This window comes from Sphaerodactylus townsendi, linkage group LG07, assembly GCF_021028975.2.
Source record: "Sphaerodactylus townsendi isolate TG3544 linkage group LG07, MPM_Stown_v2.3, whole genome shotgun sequence".
Classification (NCBI taxonomy): Eukaryota; Metazoa; Chordata; class Lepidosauria; order Squamata; family Sphaerodactylidae; genus Sphaerodactylus; species Sphaerodactylus townsendi.
Window position 1 is genome coordinate 28,164,507 of NC_059431.1, and position 21,329 is coordinate 28,185,835.

General features: G+C 42.2%; 1 protein-coding gene across 1 annotated transcript in view; it reads right to left on the reverse strand.

The window, feature by feature from the left end:
• LOC125437304 (chondroitin sulfate proteoglycan 4-like) overlaps positions 1-20,229 on the reverse strand; it is a 41,682-nt gene extending 21,453 nt beyond the window's left edge. The window contains exons 1-4 of the mRNA XM_048504800.1: positions 20,096-20,229; positions 14,112-14,275; positions 8,522-12,091; positions 1,558-2,025 (exon numbers count right to left, since the gene is read on the reverse strand). Of these exons, the coding sequence (XP_048360757.1) occupies positions 1,558-2,025; positions 8,522-12,091; positions 14,112-14,275; positions 20,096-20,165 (4,272 nt within the window). The 5' untranslated portion in view covers positions 20,166-20,229. The remainder of the gene's footprint in view (positions 1-1,557; positions 2,026-8,521; positions 12,092-14,111; positions 14,276-20,095) is intronic.
• Positions 20,230-21,329: the final 1,100 nt, after the last annotated feature.

Below are 21,329 nucleotides of genomic sequence, written 5' to 3' on the forward strand. Positions count from 1 at the left end.
AGGCTAAGTTACTTTACATATAATGGACCTCTTTTCTGAAAGGGCAATTTGGGGAGGGAATTGTGTGAAGGAGAGATTGTATGAGAGGTTCATGTGGATGTTTAACCCATTTCATAACTAACCTTTCTACTCTCACAGCTGTATCCTCTCCACCCAGCCACCAACCCGCCCAACCACCAACCAACCAACACACACACTTCTCCAGAAAGGCAGCAAATATGTTTATTCTCCCTGGCATGGAATTCGGTTGGAGCAGCAATAAGGACATAAAGGATAAACACCACTATCCATTACACAGTGTGTAACAGACTTCTCTCTGTGATACACCTCTGAAGATGCCAGCCACAGATGCAGGCGAAACCTTAGGAACAAGATCTACCAGACCACGACCACACAGCTTGGAAAACCCACAATCATCACCACTATCCATCTTCCTCTCCAAAGCAGATCAGGGAGGCTCACTGGGTTACACGTGTTTGTGTGAAATCTTTAGTTGTACCCTAAATCCTTCAGACAGACTGAGAGTGCAATAAAGGCAGGATTGAGCTTCCAGCAAGAACTCATTTGGCAATCTTAACACACAAGAGGTTCTAAAGTTTGAAGCGTTGCACAGTAAAACCAGGGAAGATGTTGCAAAGCAATTTTAAAAAAATACTATCATTGTCTTAGCATCCAGGGCATTATACTGTGTAGATCAGGAGTAGATCCCCAACATTGGGGACCCCTGCAGTTAACTTGATGTAGCATAGTGGATGCAGCCACAAAATGGCTGCCACAAGAGGCAGAGCATGCCATAAAATGGCTGCAGCGGCTTGCCCTCAGCTACACAGTGAATATCTTTATGTTGTGATGGCAGATGCTGACAAAGTTGTAAAAAGTTGTAAAAGTTGTAAAAATCTGCAGTCAATCAAATCTCTACTGGCCAATTGGGAGCCTTGCTTGGCAAAAGCTCCTCCTGGCACATCACTAAAAACACCTGGAAGGCTTCAGGAAAGGTGTCAGGAAAGGCACTACATTGTGGACCCATGGTGTACAAACTGAGGGCTAAAGACCCTGGGAGCCAAAGAGTTATTGCAATGGATTCATGAATCCATTGAGAATTGCCATATTCTGCCTTCCCATATCTGAACTTTCCCCATTAGCAGACATGGCCTCCAAGTTCCATGACCCACTCACTCAGTTTCATCTGCCACCCTGCTTGTCAAAGAGTGGTCATGCCTTCCCAACTGCATCAGTCTGCATCAGGTTTGTTTCCCCACTCCTCCACATGCAGCCTGATGGGTGACCTTGGGCTAGCTCAGGGGTAGGGAACCTGCGGCTCTCCAGATGTTCAGGAACTACAATTCCCATCAGCCTCTGTCAGGGGCTGATGGGAATTGTAGGGGCTGATGGGAATTGTAGTTCCTGAACATCTGGAGAGCCGCAGGTTCCCTACCCCTGGGCTAGCTAGTCAAAATCAACAGATACTAATAATACAACTAGTACCATTATTTTTGCTATTTAAAAAGGGGTCTTCAGGAAAAAATGGAAGCAGAATTACATTTTGAACAAGCTTACCTGTTTCCTGCTAAATTTAGTGAGGGCCAATCCAGGAAAATGGGAATTAGCAATACGCCCATGTTTCGGTGGTTCAAGTAAATAAAATTCACAATTGAGCCCCACAAAATGGCTAGTAGAAATTTTTAGCAAATCTTCTTCCAAGACTTTTGAAGCCCCTTCAGCAACAGTGAAGTTCTGTACTTCCAAAGGGATGAGTTTTGGGACGATATCTACAGCAATTTCTATTCCAGTGACTTCTTGGATGCCATTGGTCACGTCCAATGAGAACAGATCCTGCAGCTGGTTGGGAATAGTCTGCACATACTGAATATTACCATCGTTGATATCTTGCTGGGTAAAACTCAGAACTGGATTTTGTTCTCCAAGATAAACTTCCTCTGAAGTAAACTTCCGAAAGAAACCAAAGGCTGGAAGGGACCTTACGGTGAACTTCATCTCTGATGGCAAACTGTTTTCATGAACAACCTTTAAAAAGTATAACAATAGCTCATTAGAAATATAAAACAGGAATCGCCTTTTTCAGTTTTGCACAAATTAGCCCTTTTTCAGTTTTGCACAATTAATTAACCTGTTTTGCACAGCGAGGTCATTATTATATGAGCTTGTCTGGACTCCCTTCGGAGCAATGCAGGTGTTGCATCCATGCCATTGTGGAAATATGGGACACATCATCTTGACAAATGGGCTCTTGGTGCCCCTTTGTTTATGCCCACTCTGCCATTTGAAGAAGGCTCTCATGAATGTCAGCATGGAAGCTGCATGTATTGTTCATTGCTGTCCATTCACCATGTACAATCTACATTCTGGCACAGAACATACTATCATATGAAGCAGTTTTATATTGAGTTAGACAACTGGTCCATTTAATCCAGCACAGTCTGGTCTGATTTGATAGGGTTTCAACCAGGGCTCGTTTCTCAACACAGCTACCTGAGAGACATTTAAGCTAGAATCACCAGGATCTGGAGATGCCAAGCCTGATTATGTTCTGCAAGCAAAGCAAGTGTTATGACCCAGCCCAGTACGACTAAGGACTCCTCAGATGATGGGTCAGATGTGAGAGATTGCACAGGTTTGGTCCCACAGTCCCAGGCCATGTTGGCAGGTTCAGATCTTAAGACTCCAATAGTCCCTGCAGGATCAGGACCAGAGGCTCAGATAGAGCACACAGACTTAGAGCCACAGCCAGCTCAAGCCCTGAGACTCCCCAGCCTCCTTACCTCAAGCTGGGTATAGGAGATTCAGTGTCAGCTCGCTCACCCCCTCCGTCTCCAGAGCCCTGTGAGCAATGACAGGAAGAAGCAGTGTGCCAGTTTACAGGAGAGGAGACGTTGCAGCAATTAGCAGCTCTGGGGCAAGCTGGTTTCAGTGAGAAGTGTTTTCGGGAGCCAGATTGAGGCAACCCATCTATATGGGATTTACACTGGTTAAGAACATAAGAACAAGCCAGCTGGATCAGACTGCAGTGGCCCACCAGGTGCCTTTGGGAGCTCACATGCAGGATGTGAAAGCAATGGCCTTCTGCGGCTGTTGCTCCCGAGCACCTGGACTGTTAAGGCATTTGCAATCTCAGATCAAAGAGGATCAAGACTGGTAACCATAACTGGTTGGTCAGATATTTAGTATACAAGATACTGGAAACCAAGCTGTGGTGTGGCAGCAATGTTGTGTTTTGATTCTGAAGCCACCGATCCTGTTTGATCCTTGTTTTGACTTCAGTTTGTACTTCTCGTTTGGCTTTGCTACATCCTGGTGAACATTAAACGGCTGGTCTGACTGCGGACTGCTTCCAACTTTGATTGGTGAATATCTGCCTATGACAGCATGTGCTTTACCACTGAGTTGTGGCCTTTTCCCTCAGAAACAGTAACAACAACTTGCGGATTTTTGCATGGGAACCCCAGAGTGATGGCTCCAATAACCCCTGCCATCGAATCAAGTCATAATGCAGCTCAGGAATCAAAATCCAAAGATTACAAAAAGATTTCCAGCTGTAAAAGGAAGCTTACAGGCTGAGAATAAGATTGCTAAATTGCACATTACTGGAAGATGCTCTGACTAAGTATCTGGAAGGAAGAGATAAGTTAAGCAATTTGTGGTCAAACTGGGCAGAGTTCAGAAGTTTATTCTTGGGGTTCTTCGGCATGAATGTCTGGGAAATTGGGGAACCTCTTGTGCAATGTGTTAATCATAATAGAACTGCTGATTGAAGCAACATGCAAAAATAGTCAGGAAATGGACATGTGAAAATTAAGTATACTGTGTGGTTGAATTATATGCAGAAGAGACAGTGGCAATATTATTGTATAACTGATCTTTTGGCCTGCTCTTTGACTACAACAGAAACATTATTGTTTAAATTTGGACCATTATGTCCTTGGGAGCTCAGAGTAACCCAGGGAGGGAGAAACTCAGACAGATACTATCTCAAGAGATTAAACTTGTTTGTATGCTGTTCAGCGTAGCTGAAGCAAAGTTAGTCATGACTGTATCTGCTAGACTTATGCATGGGAATTTGCTTCATTTCTTTTATTTCTGTTATTAATTCCAAAAAAGGCTGTTCATTATTGAATAGCCTCATGATTTTGGTTTGATATTCTTTCGTTCATTATTGTTGTTTCATTTTCATATTTCCATTTCTTTATTATTTCCCACAAGTTTCAAAGGGACCTTTTTTCTTGAGTCTGCGCCTTTATGGTTTTCCATCCAAATTGAACAGAACTCCATACAGTCAAATTTCAGGTAGATATATTAATACCTTCTCCCTCTTTTTGAATAAATTGAAGGCATCTGAAGTTAATTAATAAAAAAGATTTCAAACAGAACTGCAACCACTTAGCTTTGAAGAAGAGTAGCAAGGGAAAGAGGCTGACTGACAAGGCAGGGGCATTTGGTGTTCCAAGGAGGTAGGGTTCCCAGTCTCAGTAATAGAGAACGAGGTACATGGGAGGCATCCATCAGTGATGGTATGATTTCACATCTGAGCTTTCCCCAGAAGTTATGTCATACATCTCTAGGAATCACCTGAGATTCCATGGTAAATCCACAAGTTTTCAGTGATTTCTAAAGAACATTGATGTCACTTTCAGGGAAAACCCATGAGTGCCCTCTAGAAATCTCTGGAAATGCTGCATTTTGCCATAGAGTTACTGGCAATTCCTAGAGAGGTATGATTCCACTTCTGGGTTCTCTCCAGAAGTGACATCACACCATTTCCCCCCTCCTGCTGTCCCTCAGAGTAAGGGTAGGAAATAAAAACCTAGAATTTCCAGCCCCACCATAGTATTTACAACCCTGAATGCAGGCAGAAAACAACAGGAGAAACTTGAGATAGGTTTGCTTGGGTAGGGATATGTAAGCCTAGTAGCTACTACTTGCTGTTAATGAAGAGAGCCTCGTTCAATGGGACTTAATCTTAGATAAGGGTACATAGGATTGCAGCCATGGTAACTGAATCAAGCTGAAGCCAGCACCCTAATTGCAACCAAACACCAGCTTTATTTTCTTAAATAAGTTTCATTGTGTGTGCATGTTATTCAAGTCTATCCTTCCTGAGTCTTCCTAAAGTAAAGTGTGTTGTTATGTCTCAACTGATTCATGGCCTACATGCATCCCAAGTGAAATTTAATTGATTTAAAATAAAGCAACTCTTTTTCCAGAATTATTCACCAGTCTCTATTGAAATTTCTAACAAAATGGAAATGTCTGGCAACAACTCAAGATGTGCATTTGGCAAAACCGAACTGAAAAAAACCTTATATATATATATATTATATAAAACCTAATATATATGATTATACCTAATATATTATATAAAACCTAATATATATGATATATATATGAATACTGATTATATATATATAAGATTATATATAGAAAAGATTATATATATATAATCAGTATTTTTCAAGGCTTTTTAAGCCTTATTATATATATATTATATATATATAATCAGTATTTTTTATTTTTTTTTAATCCCCACAAATGGTGGTGATTTAAGGAAGCTGAAAAGTGGATCTTGAGTAAGGCTGAATTTTTTCAGCATTGTTCAGGATGTTTAGGCCCTGTTGCAATTTAAAAAAACCCTCTGGGTTGAGCCCAGAGTTCAGCTCTCTACTACCTGTTACCTCTAAACCCACATGGAGTTTGGAGGCAGTTGAATTTTTCAGGTTTGTGCTTAATAGCCACCCCCAACAAAAATTGAACCTCCCCCCAAAAGCTGGCAAAGGGATTCAGATTTTTTCAGCTTAAAAAAAAATCTGGACTATTAAGCCCCCCTAAATACCACAAAAAATGGTGCACACGCAAAAAATTATTACATGTTCATATGAATGTTCAGGTTGATATTAGGGCAGCTCAATCGTCAACCCCAGATACTGGTGCTTTGCTGATATCAGATCAGGCCAAGTGTGGCTTATTTGTATCATATAACCTTTTCTGCATAAAAAAAGAAACACCAAAACAAAAACTGCACTTGGGAGTCCATAGTGATGACAACCACCTCCACCAAACCCCTCACTAAACACAATCCTTTGTATGTTCAAACAATGCATACATAGCAGGAGAGTACCAAGGAAGCCCAGTGGCATCACTCCCACCTCCACATGATCGCAGACTTGAAAGTACATCATCTATGGAGGAAATGTTCACACTCCCCCCCGCCCCGCCCCGCCCCGCCCCGCCCCGCCCTGCCCTGTAACTGGGAATGCTATTTTTCAATTGTTCCTGATTGGGAGAAAGCCTATGCATGTGGACTTCCTCTGCCAAACTGACAAAGCTAAGCACTTTAACCCCAATTAGTAACTAGTTAAAAAGATCATTGCTGACATCCAAAGGCTAAGAAAAGGACTGAAACCAACAGACTTTCCTGGAGATGAAGGTCCACAGCCTGAGAACCTTTCCGATGTAATCAGCCACTGACAGTGAGAAACATAAAGGAGAATCTCTGCAGAAGATTTAGGTGTTGAGGCTTATAGTGGCTCAGCAAATCTTCTCTCAGGTTGTACTGTTTGGTCTCCAATGTGATATCTATCAATGAGCTTCCTGCAGTCTGCTTCCTAACTTGTTCTACCTTTATCTGCTTTCTAACCTCCTCATGCTTTTTATATTTTCATTCTTCTCTGCCCTCCCTCCTTTTCACAACTCCCTTTTTACTCTTTCCTGTCATATCTCATATTCCTTGCTTCCCATTCTCTGCTCCCCTTTCTCCCTAGAGTCTGTCTTTAACTCTTGCCATTTCTCCACTCATCTTCAAGATGTGGTAACAAGTGGAGAGGATGTAGTGGAGGCAGTATGACTGGCAGTGGGAAAGCCATACTCCAGGCATCTCCTCTGAAGTCCAGGCAGTAGCTACAGAGTAAAGAGCAAGAGATTCCTTGAATCATAGTTTGGCTCCATTTGACTTAATTAAGGTTGTATATCTGCAATTAGTTTGCCACAGCACTCCCAGCAGCAACATAAAAAGAACGAACCCTCATTATAACTGGGAGTAATATGAGAAGAGACAGAAAAGAGCAGGAAGATATATTTATACTTGCAGTTTCAGCCAGAGGAACCTACACAACTCTCCAGGCACATGTTGTATACAGAATACCATCACATAGTAAAATCCAACCAGAGTCCTCAGTGTCACTAAGAGTTGCCCATGGTAACTAAGCCCATCCATCATAATTTATTTCAGTTGACTACTTGGTTACTATACATCATACGACTAATTGCTCAAAGCGATATCATCATAAAGTCGGTTAGATTGGAGTCCAGCAGCACCTTAAGAGACCACTAAGATGTTCAGGGTATGAACTTTCAAGAGTCAAAACTCCCTTCCTCGCACACAACTCTTTTTATTTTTATTTATTTATTTATTTTATTTATATTTCAAACTTATAGGCCGCCTCTTCCCCGAGGGGCTCGACTCAGGAAAACTCATACACCAAAAACTTGCAGGTCTCTAAGATGCCACTAGATGTAAATCTAGCTGTTCTACTGCAGACCAAGACAACCACCCTCTGAAACTTGCTACAATAAAATCAGACTACTAAAAAATGAACTAGAACATAGTATAATAAAATAATTACATAATTAAAATCAAGGCGGGAAAAAGTCTGCCAAGATTAGTAACCTTGGGCATCTACACTACTTCCTAACTAAATGTTTCCTTAGTCCTCTACAAAAGGTGAAATCTTCCATTTTTCTCCAAGAAGGTTTCATGTAAAGGAAGAAGGTTAGAATTAAAGCCCCACATGGCAGCCATTTTGTGGCAGAGCCTGCCACACTTTCTCAAAATTCTAAAAGGGCCTGCAGGCTCAATGTCAGGACTACAACTCCCAGCATGCACCAGCTCCTGCCTTTTTCCAACAAGAGCAGGAAAACAAACTGAGAAGCTACATCCCACCGGAACTTCACAGCCAATGAGAGGCCAGAGACTGTGCAGGGGGAGAAAGCTGATTGGTTGTTGTTGAGTTCAGAAATAAAATAAATACTGGAACCGAGGACACGAATCCTCAATTCCAGCACCCTGTATTTAGGGCAATGCAAATCAATAAAGTTCTTTTTAAGTTAACTGCGTTTGAGTGTGTTCAGCCTTACACTCAACAAGGGTGGGGATTCCAGGCCTAACCTGTTGCTTTCCATTTTGTACTTGAGTTTGGGTCTTCTTTCTGTATTAAAAATTAACAGAATTTCATTTTCTTATTTGTAAGCCCTCCTTTTTTCCACTCAAACAATATAACAATATACTCAAACTATAATTTAAAATTGAGAAATTGTGAAAACAATTATCTTTCCAACAGTCAGCATTTAAAACCTATTAATTAGCGACTTAAATTCCCAAGTTGAATTGAAAATCAATGCATGATACTTTAAAATGTTTGGTTTTGATTGTATCATCGCTACAGTACACACAAGAAAATATAATTGAAGAACAATGATATAAATAATCCAACGCACAAAAACTTGGGCTTACCAGCAATTTTTCTTTAGTGACTTTAACTGGTTTTCCTTCTTCAACTAAAAGGTTGCCGTTCTGTACAACTGTAGGCGGACGCTGATGGCTTTCTAAGTACATTCGAACATTTATTCCAGCATTCAGTTGGACCTCTTTCACATAAACTGTAAAGTTAAATGTGTCTATCAAATTGTTAGTGTCATCATGTCTGTAAGTTACGTATCCGAAATTGACATCATGCTGAGAGAAAGTACGCACTGCTAGGTTATTTACAAAGATTTGCCCATACTTTGGAAACAAAAATATCTCAAATATAATTTCACGGTCACTTCTAATGTCTTGGTTTGTGGTAAAACTCAAATTAGCTGCGGTGATCGTTCCATCTCTTCCTTTCTGGATCAATAAACCTGTATTGTTTACTAGATAGACATAGGGATCTGAAGCACTTACTTCGAGTAATGATGATGTATAGTGTTTCCCATCAGTTATGAACAACACAAAGCGACCATAATCTGCCCCATGGTGTGTAAACAGAACTCGCTTTTGGGCCAGGTCTTCTTGCTTGAACTGATAGAGTCTGTGAGAGGTATCATTGGCAAGAACCAAATCTCCATTAGGAATGCCACGTCTAGTATATAACAATTGTTCATCATCAAAATCAGTATCAGGGTCATGGTAGCAAAGATCAGCTAGGGTCAACAGTCTTTTCCCATTCTTAACTACATGAAATATCTTATCTACTATACGTACTGGTTTCTCATCATTTTTCAGCTGGATAGAAATGTTAAATTTGATCTCTGCTGATAAAGGAGGTTCTGTTTCTGCGTCCAAGCTCACCTGTGCTTCAGACTCTACAGTCACTGCTGTGATATAAATCTCATCACACAGAGTCTCAGAGTCATCGTGTATATACATAAGACGTCTATCAATTATATCCTTATTTGTAAAACTACTTAGATTACTGTTACTAGCCAGAGAATCTGAATAATTAATAAGTGATAATTTCCCATGATAAGGACTCCGTGTAACTTTATATTGGAAGGTCTTATTGTCGAGGGTTTGTGCAAACAATTCTGATCTTGTTATCAATTTTCCTTCACCCTCCGTAACAGAGAGGCCATTATTTATCAAAACAATTTGTCGTGGGTCTGTTTTAATGTTGATTTTGAAATCATAAATATTCGATATCATATATTTTGTAGAAATGAGAAACCTAAATGAATCCTGAATTTCCTCATGGGGCCTACTGATTAAATGATACTCTACTTTATAATCAGAAATATCCTGTTGGCTGAAGGTTGAATTGATTTGCAGAGGTATATCATTAAGCAGAATATTTCCTTTATCAGGCAAGGACTGCAACTTGTAATAAAATTCGTTTTCTGGTATTTCTACTTCCTCTATAACAGCAAGAAGTTTATCGGAACTAAGGCGCTCTTTCTTGGTTTTATCAATTACTAAAGGTACATTTCTCTGTAGATTATATCTCAACCATTTCACTGTAACGGGAAACAGAAATTCTTCACTTGTTTTGTTGAGAATGTTAACTTTAAATGTAAAATGTTCCAGGGCATTCTCTTGCTGCATCCCTTTGAAGGTACAAGTGTATCTCACACGACTGCGTCCAATGGAACGCTGAGAAAAAGATAATGTTTTTTTCCATTCTCCACCAGCATGGCGCCTCTGAATTTCTCCATATTGGGGCGACTGTGTGATCTCATACCGTATCTCCAGGTCTTGTTGGAAGGCATTAGTTTCAACAGCCAAATGGCTGAGTGTGATCAAAACTGTCTCACCCTGCAGAACCATAACCCCTGTGTTGTTGACCAATTTATAATTCAAAGGAACAGCTGTGATACGCAGAACAACTGTGTTGCTGACTTTCTCGCCATCGCTTGCTCGCAGGACAATTCTGGAGTTTTTTACACCAGTGTGGACAAAGAATATATTGCTATGTTTTAAATCCTCATAAGAAAAGTCGGTGATAACTTTTCCAAGACTCCTGGAATTTTCTAGAAATCCTGCGTCTGTATTCAGATTTCCAAGAACTGAAATACTGAGGTCTGCAGAACTTGTATCTGTGTCTGAAATATTTACTGAATTCACACTCAGACATTTCTTGGAGTGTTCTAACAAAGTAAACAAGTTTCCGTTTGGGAGGGTGAGCTCTGGGGCATCATTTATCGGTCTGACTGTAATGGTAAACATGTAGTCCTTCTTGCCTTGCAGATACGGAGGCATCTCTTTTTTACTGCTTGTAGAAATGGAAAAAATGAAGTAATCATAGCTTTCTTCGGAGCCATCATGCATATATAGAACTCTACCTTGCCACAAATCTAGCATGGTAAATGTGGACTCTTCCTGCTCTGGGTCAACATCTAATTTCAACTGGCCGTGGGAAGGCTGTTCTTTAATTTTAAAAAGAATCTGTGACTGACGAATCCCTAACTTCTTGAACTCCACATTTACTTTAATGTGTTTAGATTCAAGGGTAGCTTGACCACCTTCTGGAACAATCAAGTTGTTTACCACCACAAAATGCTCGTAACTGTCTTTCTTGTGGAGTTTGGCGTCTACAGGGACAATGGTAGAAGTAGGCACTACTGTTCCAGCAAGTTGTTTTTCAGGGGCTATGATAGGATTTTTATCAAAGGAGCTCTGAGTTTGGCATCCCACTGAAATATCTTTAGTCACAAGAACATTCTTCAAGGATTTCTTTTCCAAGTTTATTTTCAAATCTCTCAAGCAGCCTCTGAAGGAGCCTCCTTGTGCATATTTCCCAGATAATGAAGTTAACCCTAGTTTCATAATATCTACCCGGGTCTGGTCATCTACTCCACCTATATAAACGAGGCCTTTAAGAACAGGAAGCTTATTGTTCAAAGGCAGGAACTTTTTCATTGTTTCCTGGTCTAACGTGAGTTCAATATATTCTGCAGAAAATTTTAATTTGACAGAATGCCATTGGTTACCATGGACTGGACTAAGAGAAGAAAGCTGGATTTTATTCGTCCCCATTCCAATATGAGCTTTAATCAGACCATTTTTAATCTCCATTGCAACAAAATCTCCCAATGGTCCAGAACTGTAAAGCAGCAAGCCGCTTGGAGTTGTGGGTTGCACTGTACATTCCAAGATTCCTTCCCCCTGGAGATTCCATGAAGGAAAAGAAATATAGGACTTCGAACTGAAGAAACTAATGGGATCATCTTCACTAGTAAAAAATTCATCACTGCAGCTCAGTGAAATTTCATGAACATTTTTTAATCTCGGAGAAGGTCTAAGGGACGCTAGAAGGTTGAGCTTGTTGAATATCACATCTTCAATGCATCCTCGGAAATTAGTTCGCACACTGCGAAGGTAAGAGACGTTAAGACTGCCGCTGCCACCAACGTAGAGGCCATGTTGGGTGTTCAGTTCAAATGGAACACCCGGCACTTTTGTTCTAGTTTGATGATGCTTGTCAATAGCCAGTGCGATGTCATCAGTTTCATGACGGACTTCGACAGAGTGCCATGCCGAATTATTCAGCAGGGAGTTCCTCTGGGACTGCAGAACTCTTTCACCAGCTCCAAGGTTTATCCTCAACTGCAAAAAAAATATTATTTTTTAAAAGTCACTGCATGCAAGAATAAAATCTATGAGTGAAAAGACAATGAAAAGAACTGAATGCACTAAATAAAATACTGCTTGGCTCGATTGAAACATTCTGTTCTGCTAAGTGACAGTCTTTTTTCAATGGAGGCTTTCTTCTGTTAGAAAGCCTGGAGAACCAAGTTCCATTTACTGTTCCTCTACATGACGCCTGCTGAGTGACCTTGGGCTAGTCTCAGTCCTTTGGAACTCTCTTAGGTCGAATCCCCACTACCGTCTTAGCCAGGTTTCAGAACACAAACTAACCAGGTTTGAGGGACGACCTCCCTGGTCGAATCCCCACTACCGTCTTAGTCAGGTTTCAGAACACAGACGACCGTTAGTTTGTGTTCTGAAACCTGGCTAAGACGGTAGTGGGGATTCGACCTTAGTTCCACCTACCTCACAAGGTGTCTGCTGCAGGAAGAAGAAGGGAAGGAGTTTGAGACTCCTTATGGTTGAGAAAAGCAGGATATAAATCCAAACACTTTTCTTCTTCTTGAAATAAGTCTTTTCCTTAGCAGCCTTTGGATCCCATTCATTTTTTTTCATCCAATATTTTTGGGAAGATGAACACCAAGAATACAGACATTGCAGAATGTTGTGTACATTTGATAAGTGTGGAACACACAGTCTGGAATAATATTGGGTACATCATGCCACTATATCTTAGCTTGACCACTTTGTCCTCGTTACCTGAAATTTAAACCCTGCTTTATTTTTAATGTATTAACTATATATTACCTAAACTCAAGTTATTGGATCTTTGAATTGTCTTTTCTGTTGCTGTTACCATGGTTTTAATCTGTAAAACAATCATACTTTTAGACTTTGAGTAACAAATCTTCCGGTACGGTAACTCTGTAAATTGTTGTATGTATCAAGGTCACTGAATAAATATCTTACAAAATGAGCTCTATGTTTTCCCCAAAGTCATTCAAAATCAGTCAAACAGTACCATTTCATTCAACCTATACATGATCTAAGTTCTCAACCTTCCTAATGCCGTGACCCTTTAATACCGTTCCTCATGTTGTGGTGACCCTCAACCAGTGGTGGGATTCAACAGGTTCTCACCACTTCGGCAGAACCGGTTGTTAAAATGGTGCTTGTAAACAACCAGTTGTTAAATTATTTGATCCCACCACCGGAACTGGTTGTTAAAATTATTTGAATCCCACCACTGCCCTCAACCCTAACATTTATCCATTTTACAGATGGAGAACACTGATGCAGAGAGTCTTAGGCTTAATTCTCAGTATTAGGGTCAACTTTCGTAAAATCTCTGTGGTAAGTGTTGAGAACCGCTGATGACTATAGTTCCAGCCACCTGCAGAGCAAGTCCTGACCAAAAACACTTCTGTTATAGTAGAACAAAGCCCAGTATAATTGGTGGAAAGTGCCATCTAACTCCAGCTGACTGATAGTGACCTTGTACGGTTTTCAGGATAAGAGATGTACCAAGGTGGTTTGCCTCTGCCTTTGAGCAGCAATCCAGAACTTCTTTGATGGGTCTCCCATCCAAATACTAACTGTGGCTGACCTTCTTAGGCTCTGAGATTTGATGAGATTGGGCTAACCTGGATCACCCAGGTCAAAGCTTAGTATAGTGTGTTGGGGGGAGGGGGAGTGGTAAAAGATGATAGAGATGGCATTGAATGACTTTGTCTGCAGAAATGGCAAATTGTTTATTTTCTGGTTGTCTATCATTAATGTACACATAAATTGCAGAGTGCTGTTTAAGCAAAGAATAAAGGAGTCATCAACTTTAATAGAGAAGAGCACAGGGCTCAATATCAGAGCAACTGCTTTGCATGCATGCAGTCCCAGATTCAATCCTTGGGATTTTCAGTTTAAAACATATGGGAGGATGCCTAGCTTGAGAATCTGGACAGCTACTGACAGCAAACCATACTGGGCCAGAAAAATCAACAACCCAACCATTTAAGGCAGATACATCTACTTATAATTTTACCTGTATATTTCCAGAATGCAATTCCACCAACAAGTAACTTTCTATTCCTGCTGCAAGAAAAAGCAATCCGGACAGTCTACTTGTTCGAAATCGTAACTGCAGAGAGGTAGTGGAAGTTGAGTCAGCAATGCTGAAGTGTACATAGCTTGCACCATAAAATGATACTGAAAAGAAAGAACAAAGGATGAACTTACTGAATGTTTGCTTATAAAATATGCTCTCCTAATATTTCACATAGATGGAGTGTCTCACTCTGAAATGCCTGCAAGAAGGAATTCTTTGTTTCTCCTACAAGTCTACCAGAATTAATATCCTGAACTCAGAATTTCTAGTCTCAGGTAATCCTACCAAAATAGCATCATTGGTCATGTTTATCTGCATGGTTCAGGCCTCTTCTACACATGCAGTATAATTCAGCTTCAATCCACTTTCAGTGCACTTTGCAGCTGGATTTTACTGCACGAAATAGCAAAATCCACTTGCAAACAATTGTGAAAGTGGATTGAAAGTGCATTATTCTGCATGTGGGGAAGAAGCCTGAGGGCTCAGTCTTCCATGGCAGCCATTTTGTGGTCATGCCCACCACCCTGTGTTAGAATTCCAAATATGTCCACCAGTTTAGAACAGTCAGGATCCCTGTACTACATGGAGTTTCTCCTATATTATGAAATGATAATCCATAGATAGACGATTATTTTCACCTAAGTGTCCCTTTTCTAAATGCAACATATAGCTATGAAGATACTGATTTGTCAGCAAACAAAAGGGAAGAGGCCAGCAAGGTCCAGACAGGCAAGTGCCAGAGCAGTTCTAGCATCAAATCAGGGATTTGCCCTGGACCTGATTGGTGGCTGTGCAGATCCAGGAAGAAACAAGAAACATGGGACATGGTGTACCTGCCAGCATACATGCTGGGAGCTGCCTGCTACTGTTATTTTCTCACATCTGTGAATGCTGAATCCATTCTGTGATAAGTATAAACTGAGGAGTGGGATTTCTCAGGAGAAAAGTAATAGTGGCTTTAAATATGAATTGATGCCAACACATTCTTTGGAAGACGATATGGATCCTTTGCCAAGTGTTTACACTGCTAGTCGAAACCTTGCCAGGAATGCTGGTATCTCAAATTAGGGGTGCTGACTTGTGGCTGCAAATGATGTGAGAACTGGGTCATGGGAGAACTATTGCTCAAGTGGGTTCTTGTCTAGTCAGTTTAACCACAATTAGCATTTTCTTAAGTGGTATAAATAATGCACAAGTCGGGGGAATGTCCCCCAATTCTGTGGAAAAATACACCTAATCTGTATTGGACTGTTCTCTGGGTTGATCAATCTGAATGGAGGCCAGCTTAAGAATTAGATTTAGGCTACCCCCACATGTATAAGCCATCAGCTGCATCTATTTTCCCTTTTAACTTAAGTTCATTTACTTAAAAAAAACAGATTCTAACGACTGCAAAATATTCTACAAGCACCTAATTAAAAAAAATATGGATCATGTTGTTAGCATTTTGCAAGACTTATTCATTTATTAAATTTATAGGCTATGCTTTCTTGTTGGACAGGCTCAGGGTGGCTCATAACAACCCAAGCAACAATACTGAAATCAACAATTACAGCGTTAATATCACAGCACTTCAAGTCCTGACAGACAACAAATCAGACAGAGAAGGGAATAACTTTAACAATCAAAAGGAAGGAATCAATAAACAAGGAATGAAAGGAAAGGAAAAAGGGAAGGAAAAAGGAGTGGAGGCCAGTCAAGCAGCCCTCAAGCATACGCTAAGCTGAACTGTCTTGAAGACCCCGTGAAAATGGAGCAAGTCCCTCAGGGCCCAGGTCTCATTTGAATGAGCCGTCTACCATGTTGGAGCCAGAACTGAGAAGGCTTGGGCCCTGGCTGAGGACAGCTGGACATTTTTCAGGCCAGGGACCACCAAAAACTATCCACGCTTCCTAATGTATTTATTTAATAATGTATTGATGCCATTTCTTCCAGGGAATGTGGACCAAAAGAGGGAAGCGCTGCCTGGCAAAAGGGGGTTAGGCAAAAATATCTCCTTTTACCTCTTTAAAGGAACTCATCCACAACTCATGCAAAAAACAGCAAAGGCAACTTTGACTCTTTTAACTGAAGTCTTCCATGACATTTTTAAAAGTACCTTCACAGAGGGTGAAGGGAGTTGCAGTGGAAGAGAAAGTGTAAAAACAAATCCCACCCATGATTGTGTTCCAGTTGTGACTCTTTAGGATCCAACCCAACAACTTTAGTTAAAAAAAAGCTCCAGAAAAAATGAGCCATGATATGTGCTGGAACCCATGAGAAATTAACATGCAAGTTGTTTTCACTATCAGCAATCACTTTCCTCCTCCTTACAATGAAGTTCCTCCTAAACTGCTTTTTGACTCCCTGTAGCCTATGAAGTGGTTTGCAGGCTGGCTGCACAAACAGCAGTTCCCTATGCACATAAATCAGTTTCCCTTTCCAGGAACCCTTTGGACAGAAGACCACACGACTTTCCTTAAATTTAGTGGATTTTTAAAAAAACTCAAATTGGGGTGCCTTTGAAACAGGAAATGGTGGTAGGAAAAGACTGCAAACAACTTCTGTGGACTGCAGGCATGCCCTTCTGAATTACCCTGTTTCCCCAAAAATAAGACATCCCCTGAGAATAAGACGTAGTAGAGGTTTTGCTGAAGTGCTAAATAGAAAGCATATATAATATATATATAGTTTTTGTTTGGAAGCATGCCCGTCGAACAGAACACCAGAGCATGCAGTTGTGGAGCGGAAAAATAAGACATCCCCTGAAAATAAGACATAGCGCATCTTTGGGAGCAAAAATTAATATAAGACACTGTCTTATTGGGGTGCTGTCTGGTTTCCGGGCTGTATGGCCGTGTTCTACAGCCCGGAAACCAGACAGCACCCCAGTGATTCCAGCCGTGAAAGCCTTCGACAATACACTTATTTTCAGGGAAACACGGTATGCCCAAGAGTGCAATCCAAATTTTACTAGGGCCAATGAAAAAAACCCTACCAGTGACTGTAATGTTTTGGATTGCTTCCCAAGTCTTTTAATTATGTATGATAACGAAGACATAATGTGCATAATATGCACTGAATTACTTAGCCTACAAGCGGCAACAGATCTTTCATCCGTTGCAGGCAGATGTTATTGAGTCATCCATAATACCATAACGCTATATCTAGCATGATTTAATTTAGAATCTCATTACAGAGAAATCTGATCTTCAACTTTCTTTGTCCAGAATGGAGTACTGCTTCACAAATAGCTCAATTCATAAACCAGTTCAAACAACATACTTGCTTTTCACCTGATACAGTGTTGTCAAAGGAGCCAAATTGGTTAAAAGATGTATTTTAATAGGACCAACTGTACCAGTGAGTTTAGCAAGCTTTTGAAACACACAAAACTCTTCCTTAGGAAGAATTTTGTGCATTCTGCCTTCTACCATGCTAACACAGCTTGTCCAATAATAGGATATAAACTGGGGGGTCTATAAACTTAAATGCAAGGCACCAAATGGATACTTCATTCCCCAAAGCACATAAAAACAACAGAAAAAACAAAAGGACAAGAGGAATTCTAAATGGCAATGTGGAAATGTGGGTCTCCCCACTTGAACTGTAGACAATGGGGCCAGTCAATGGAGGAAATTTAAAACATTCTTCACTAACGTGAGCAAACCATGTACCAACTGTGCTACGTGCAATGGATACAGTATACATGTTGTGAAATTAGGTGCTATGTATACACAGCGTATACAAGCTGGAACACCGATGGCACTTGTGGTTTTCCAGTGCATGCACAGTATGCAAAATGAAGTGGATTTCTGTTACACACAGCAACCAAAATGTAGCTTGGATGTTTTATTTTCTACAAAAAAACTATCCTGTGTAGACAAAATCCCATTCGAATTGGCCCCAAGTGATAAGGATGCTGAAGCCCAAAGACTTAAACATAAGTTGATCACCTGTTTTTTGTTTAATTCATGTCATTCATTTATACCCTGCTTTCCCAATGTGGCTTACAGTGCTCTCCTCTCCTCCATTCTATCCTCATAACAACTCTGTGAGATAGGTTAGGCTAAGCTAGTGTCACTGGCCCAGTCGTGTAGCTACCACAGGGCGGAAAATTGCCCCCCATGCCCCTCCCCCTTCGCCCCACCCCCGGCAGAAGCCTGGAGCAGCCAGGCGGGCCCAGCCAGGTGGGCTGCAAAGAGCAGTTGCTATTGGCTGAACTAAGGTAAGTGGGGGGTGGGGCCTGTGGGCAAGGTTAGTGGGGGCGGGGCACGGGTGCCATTTTGCCTTGGGAGCCATTTGCCCCCCACACACACACCACTGAACTGGCCCAAGGTCACCTAGCAAGCTTCCAAAGCTCAAGCAGGGATCTGAAGCCAAGATAACAGTCCAACACTCTTAAGCACTCCACCACTTTGTGTCTCTGTGCCAGAGGCGTAGCTAGGAAAAATGGGGCCCAGGGCAAAATCTGAGTCCCCCCCTCCCCCCCCGTGATAGGCGGCCGCCCTCCGCCAATACAACCAAACAACTTTTTTTTTGCACCAGGTCATCTCAAAGTGACCATCACATTATACAACATGCCCCAACTCACAGATCTATGAAAAAGCCAGGTCCAGATGATTTTAAACAGATACTCATTCATTCATATGGTCTTTTGGGGTGGCATGGGGGTGGAGGGAAGGCCTTTGCAGAGCACCTGTGGGCCCAGGCCGTGCTCCCACCACACGCCGCACCACACTTTAGGTGGTGCGGCAGCGGTCTTGGGCAACCTGGCTAAGGGGGGAAGGAGGAGGGGTGTGGGAGTGATTTTCTGCCCCCCCCAAGTGACCCAACAGCAGCCCGCCTAGGGCATTTGTCCCCACCCAGCCCCCTTATAGCTACGTCTGTGCTATGTGCACCTGCAATGCACTCCAATTAATAGCAATCTAATGAACAATGAAATAAAAAACTGATTCCTTTGAAACTACAAATATAAGGATGTGAAGGTACATGGATTCATTTGCATGACTATGGTAAAGGTGAATTATAAAGAAATAATTACAAATTTATGTATATACTACAATGAATCCGATGAAGTCAGCTCTGGGTCGTGAAAGCTTATTGGATAAATATTGTTAGTTTTTAAAGCACCACTGGACACCTGTTTTTATTTTCTTACAGACTATCAGGGCTACCCACTTGGAATTAGGATTGACAGTGCAATCCCATTGGTTTCAATGGCCATGGCTGGGTTACCTGTTTAGGAATGCACTGCGCATGCCTCTCTAGCAACTACCCTTAGTTATTATCAAGACAACCTTGAAACCCGCAACTGCTTAGCAATACACAGAATAGCTACCAGGGTTCCAGTTAACCTTTCCCCTCCCGTAAACATTTGCTAAGGCATGCCTAAACTTTTTAGATTGTGGATAAACAAATGACTGCTGAACAATTATTCAATCACACTTTAATTTCTCGGTCAATTTCACCAGGGATTAGTCTGAAAATCCGTTTTCAAATCTACTGCTTATTCCTTGCGCCCAAGAAGCAATATTCAGGAAAGCCTCCCTTCGCTGCGACTCCACCTGGCACGGTCGCCCGCCGCGACAAGCAGGCAGCGTGCCCAAGTTATTATCATTTCGCCTTTCCCCAGCGCCAGCTGTCTGCTGCTGCCAAGCCACACTTGGCACCAGGCGACGCAGCCACCGTAAAGCCCCGCCAAGCGTTGCATTCCTGCAAGTTGCAACGGGCACCACCGGCCAACCCCGTGCAGGCTGGGAGGGAGGGAGCGAGGGAGGGGCAAGGAAGAAAGGCAGCCCTCTCCGTAGAGGAGCGGCAAAATGGCCCAGCACGGTTGGCGCCCGCCCTCTTGCCTGCCTGCCTGCCTGCCCTCTGCGGCTCCAGTTGCTGGAGTCGCTTCTGTTGCAAGAGGCTCCCTAAGCGGGATCGCAAAGCCCTACCTGCGAGCGCATCTCGGCTAATGGCGAAAAGCAGGAGCAAGGCGCTGGTGGAGCCGCAGTGCGGGGCCATGCCGCCCCTTCCCCCGGGGAGGAAAGCAGGCCCGGGGGAGCGCAGCCCGTTTACGGCGCCAGGCCCGGAGCTCCGCCCGCCGACAGCTGCTGGTGTGCTCGCTCAGGTCGGGTTACACAGAAGAGGGGCGAGGAACGGGGGGTGGAGCAGGCTGTGCAGAACCAGTCGGCGTTACTAAAAAATCCCTGTTGTCACTCAGTCCCGGAGCCTCTTTTTCTTTTTTGCACCACTGTTTCACTTCTTGACCAGCGTGTAAGAATCCTCCGCACCCTTTTTCCCCATTTGAAGCCCTCTTAAGGCCCATCAGAGGCCCCCCCCCCTGTCAAGACTGTCTCATTCATCAACAACAAATATGAAACAATCCATTGGGATCCCTCTTTCACCACTTTGCTTTCTTGCTGCTCTTATACCAATACTAGAACCAATACTATACCAATTTCTTGCTGCTCTTATACCAATCTGAGGCCAGCCAAGCCTAAGAAGCATGGACTGTATATATAGTAACACAAGGCAATGAACTAATTGGTTTATACCTCCAACTGTTTCCTCCTTCTCTTCCTTAATTATTTTCTTCATTTGCGCCCCACCTTTCTGCCCAAAGGGGATGCAGAAACCCCTTTATTGTATTCTTAAAACAACCCTGTAAGGTAGGTTAGGCTAAGAGTGTGTAACAGGCAGGCCCAAGATCACTCAGCAAGCTTCCATTATAGACTCATGGAGTTGGAAGGGTTTGTATATAGGCCATCTAGTCCAACCCCCCTGCTCAATGCAGGAGAGTATCCCAGACAAGTATTTGTCCAGGCATTGCTTAAAGACTGCAGGTGAGGGGGAGGCCCTCTCCTGGAAGCTGATCCTACTGTTGCACAACTCTTACTTTAAAAAAACACACCACAACCTAATATCTTAGGAACCTTTCTCCCCATAATTTATACCCATTATTGCAAGTCCTATCCTCTGCTGCCAACAGGAACAGCTCCCTGTCCTCATCTAAGTGACACAGCCCCTCAGATACTTACAGAGAGCAATCACGTCCCACCTTAATCTCCTCTTCTCCAGACTAAACATTCTCAAGTCCCTCAGCCTTTCTTCATAGGGCTTGTTCTCCGGGCCCCTGATTATCCTTGTCACTCTCCTCTGCTCCCACGCCAGTCTGTCCACATCCTT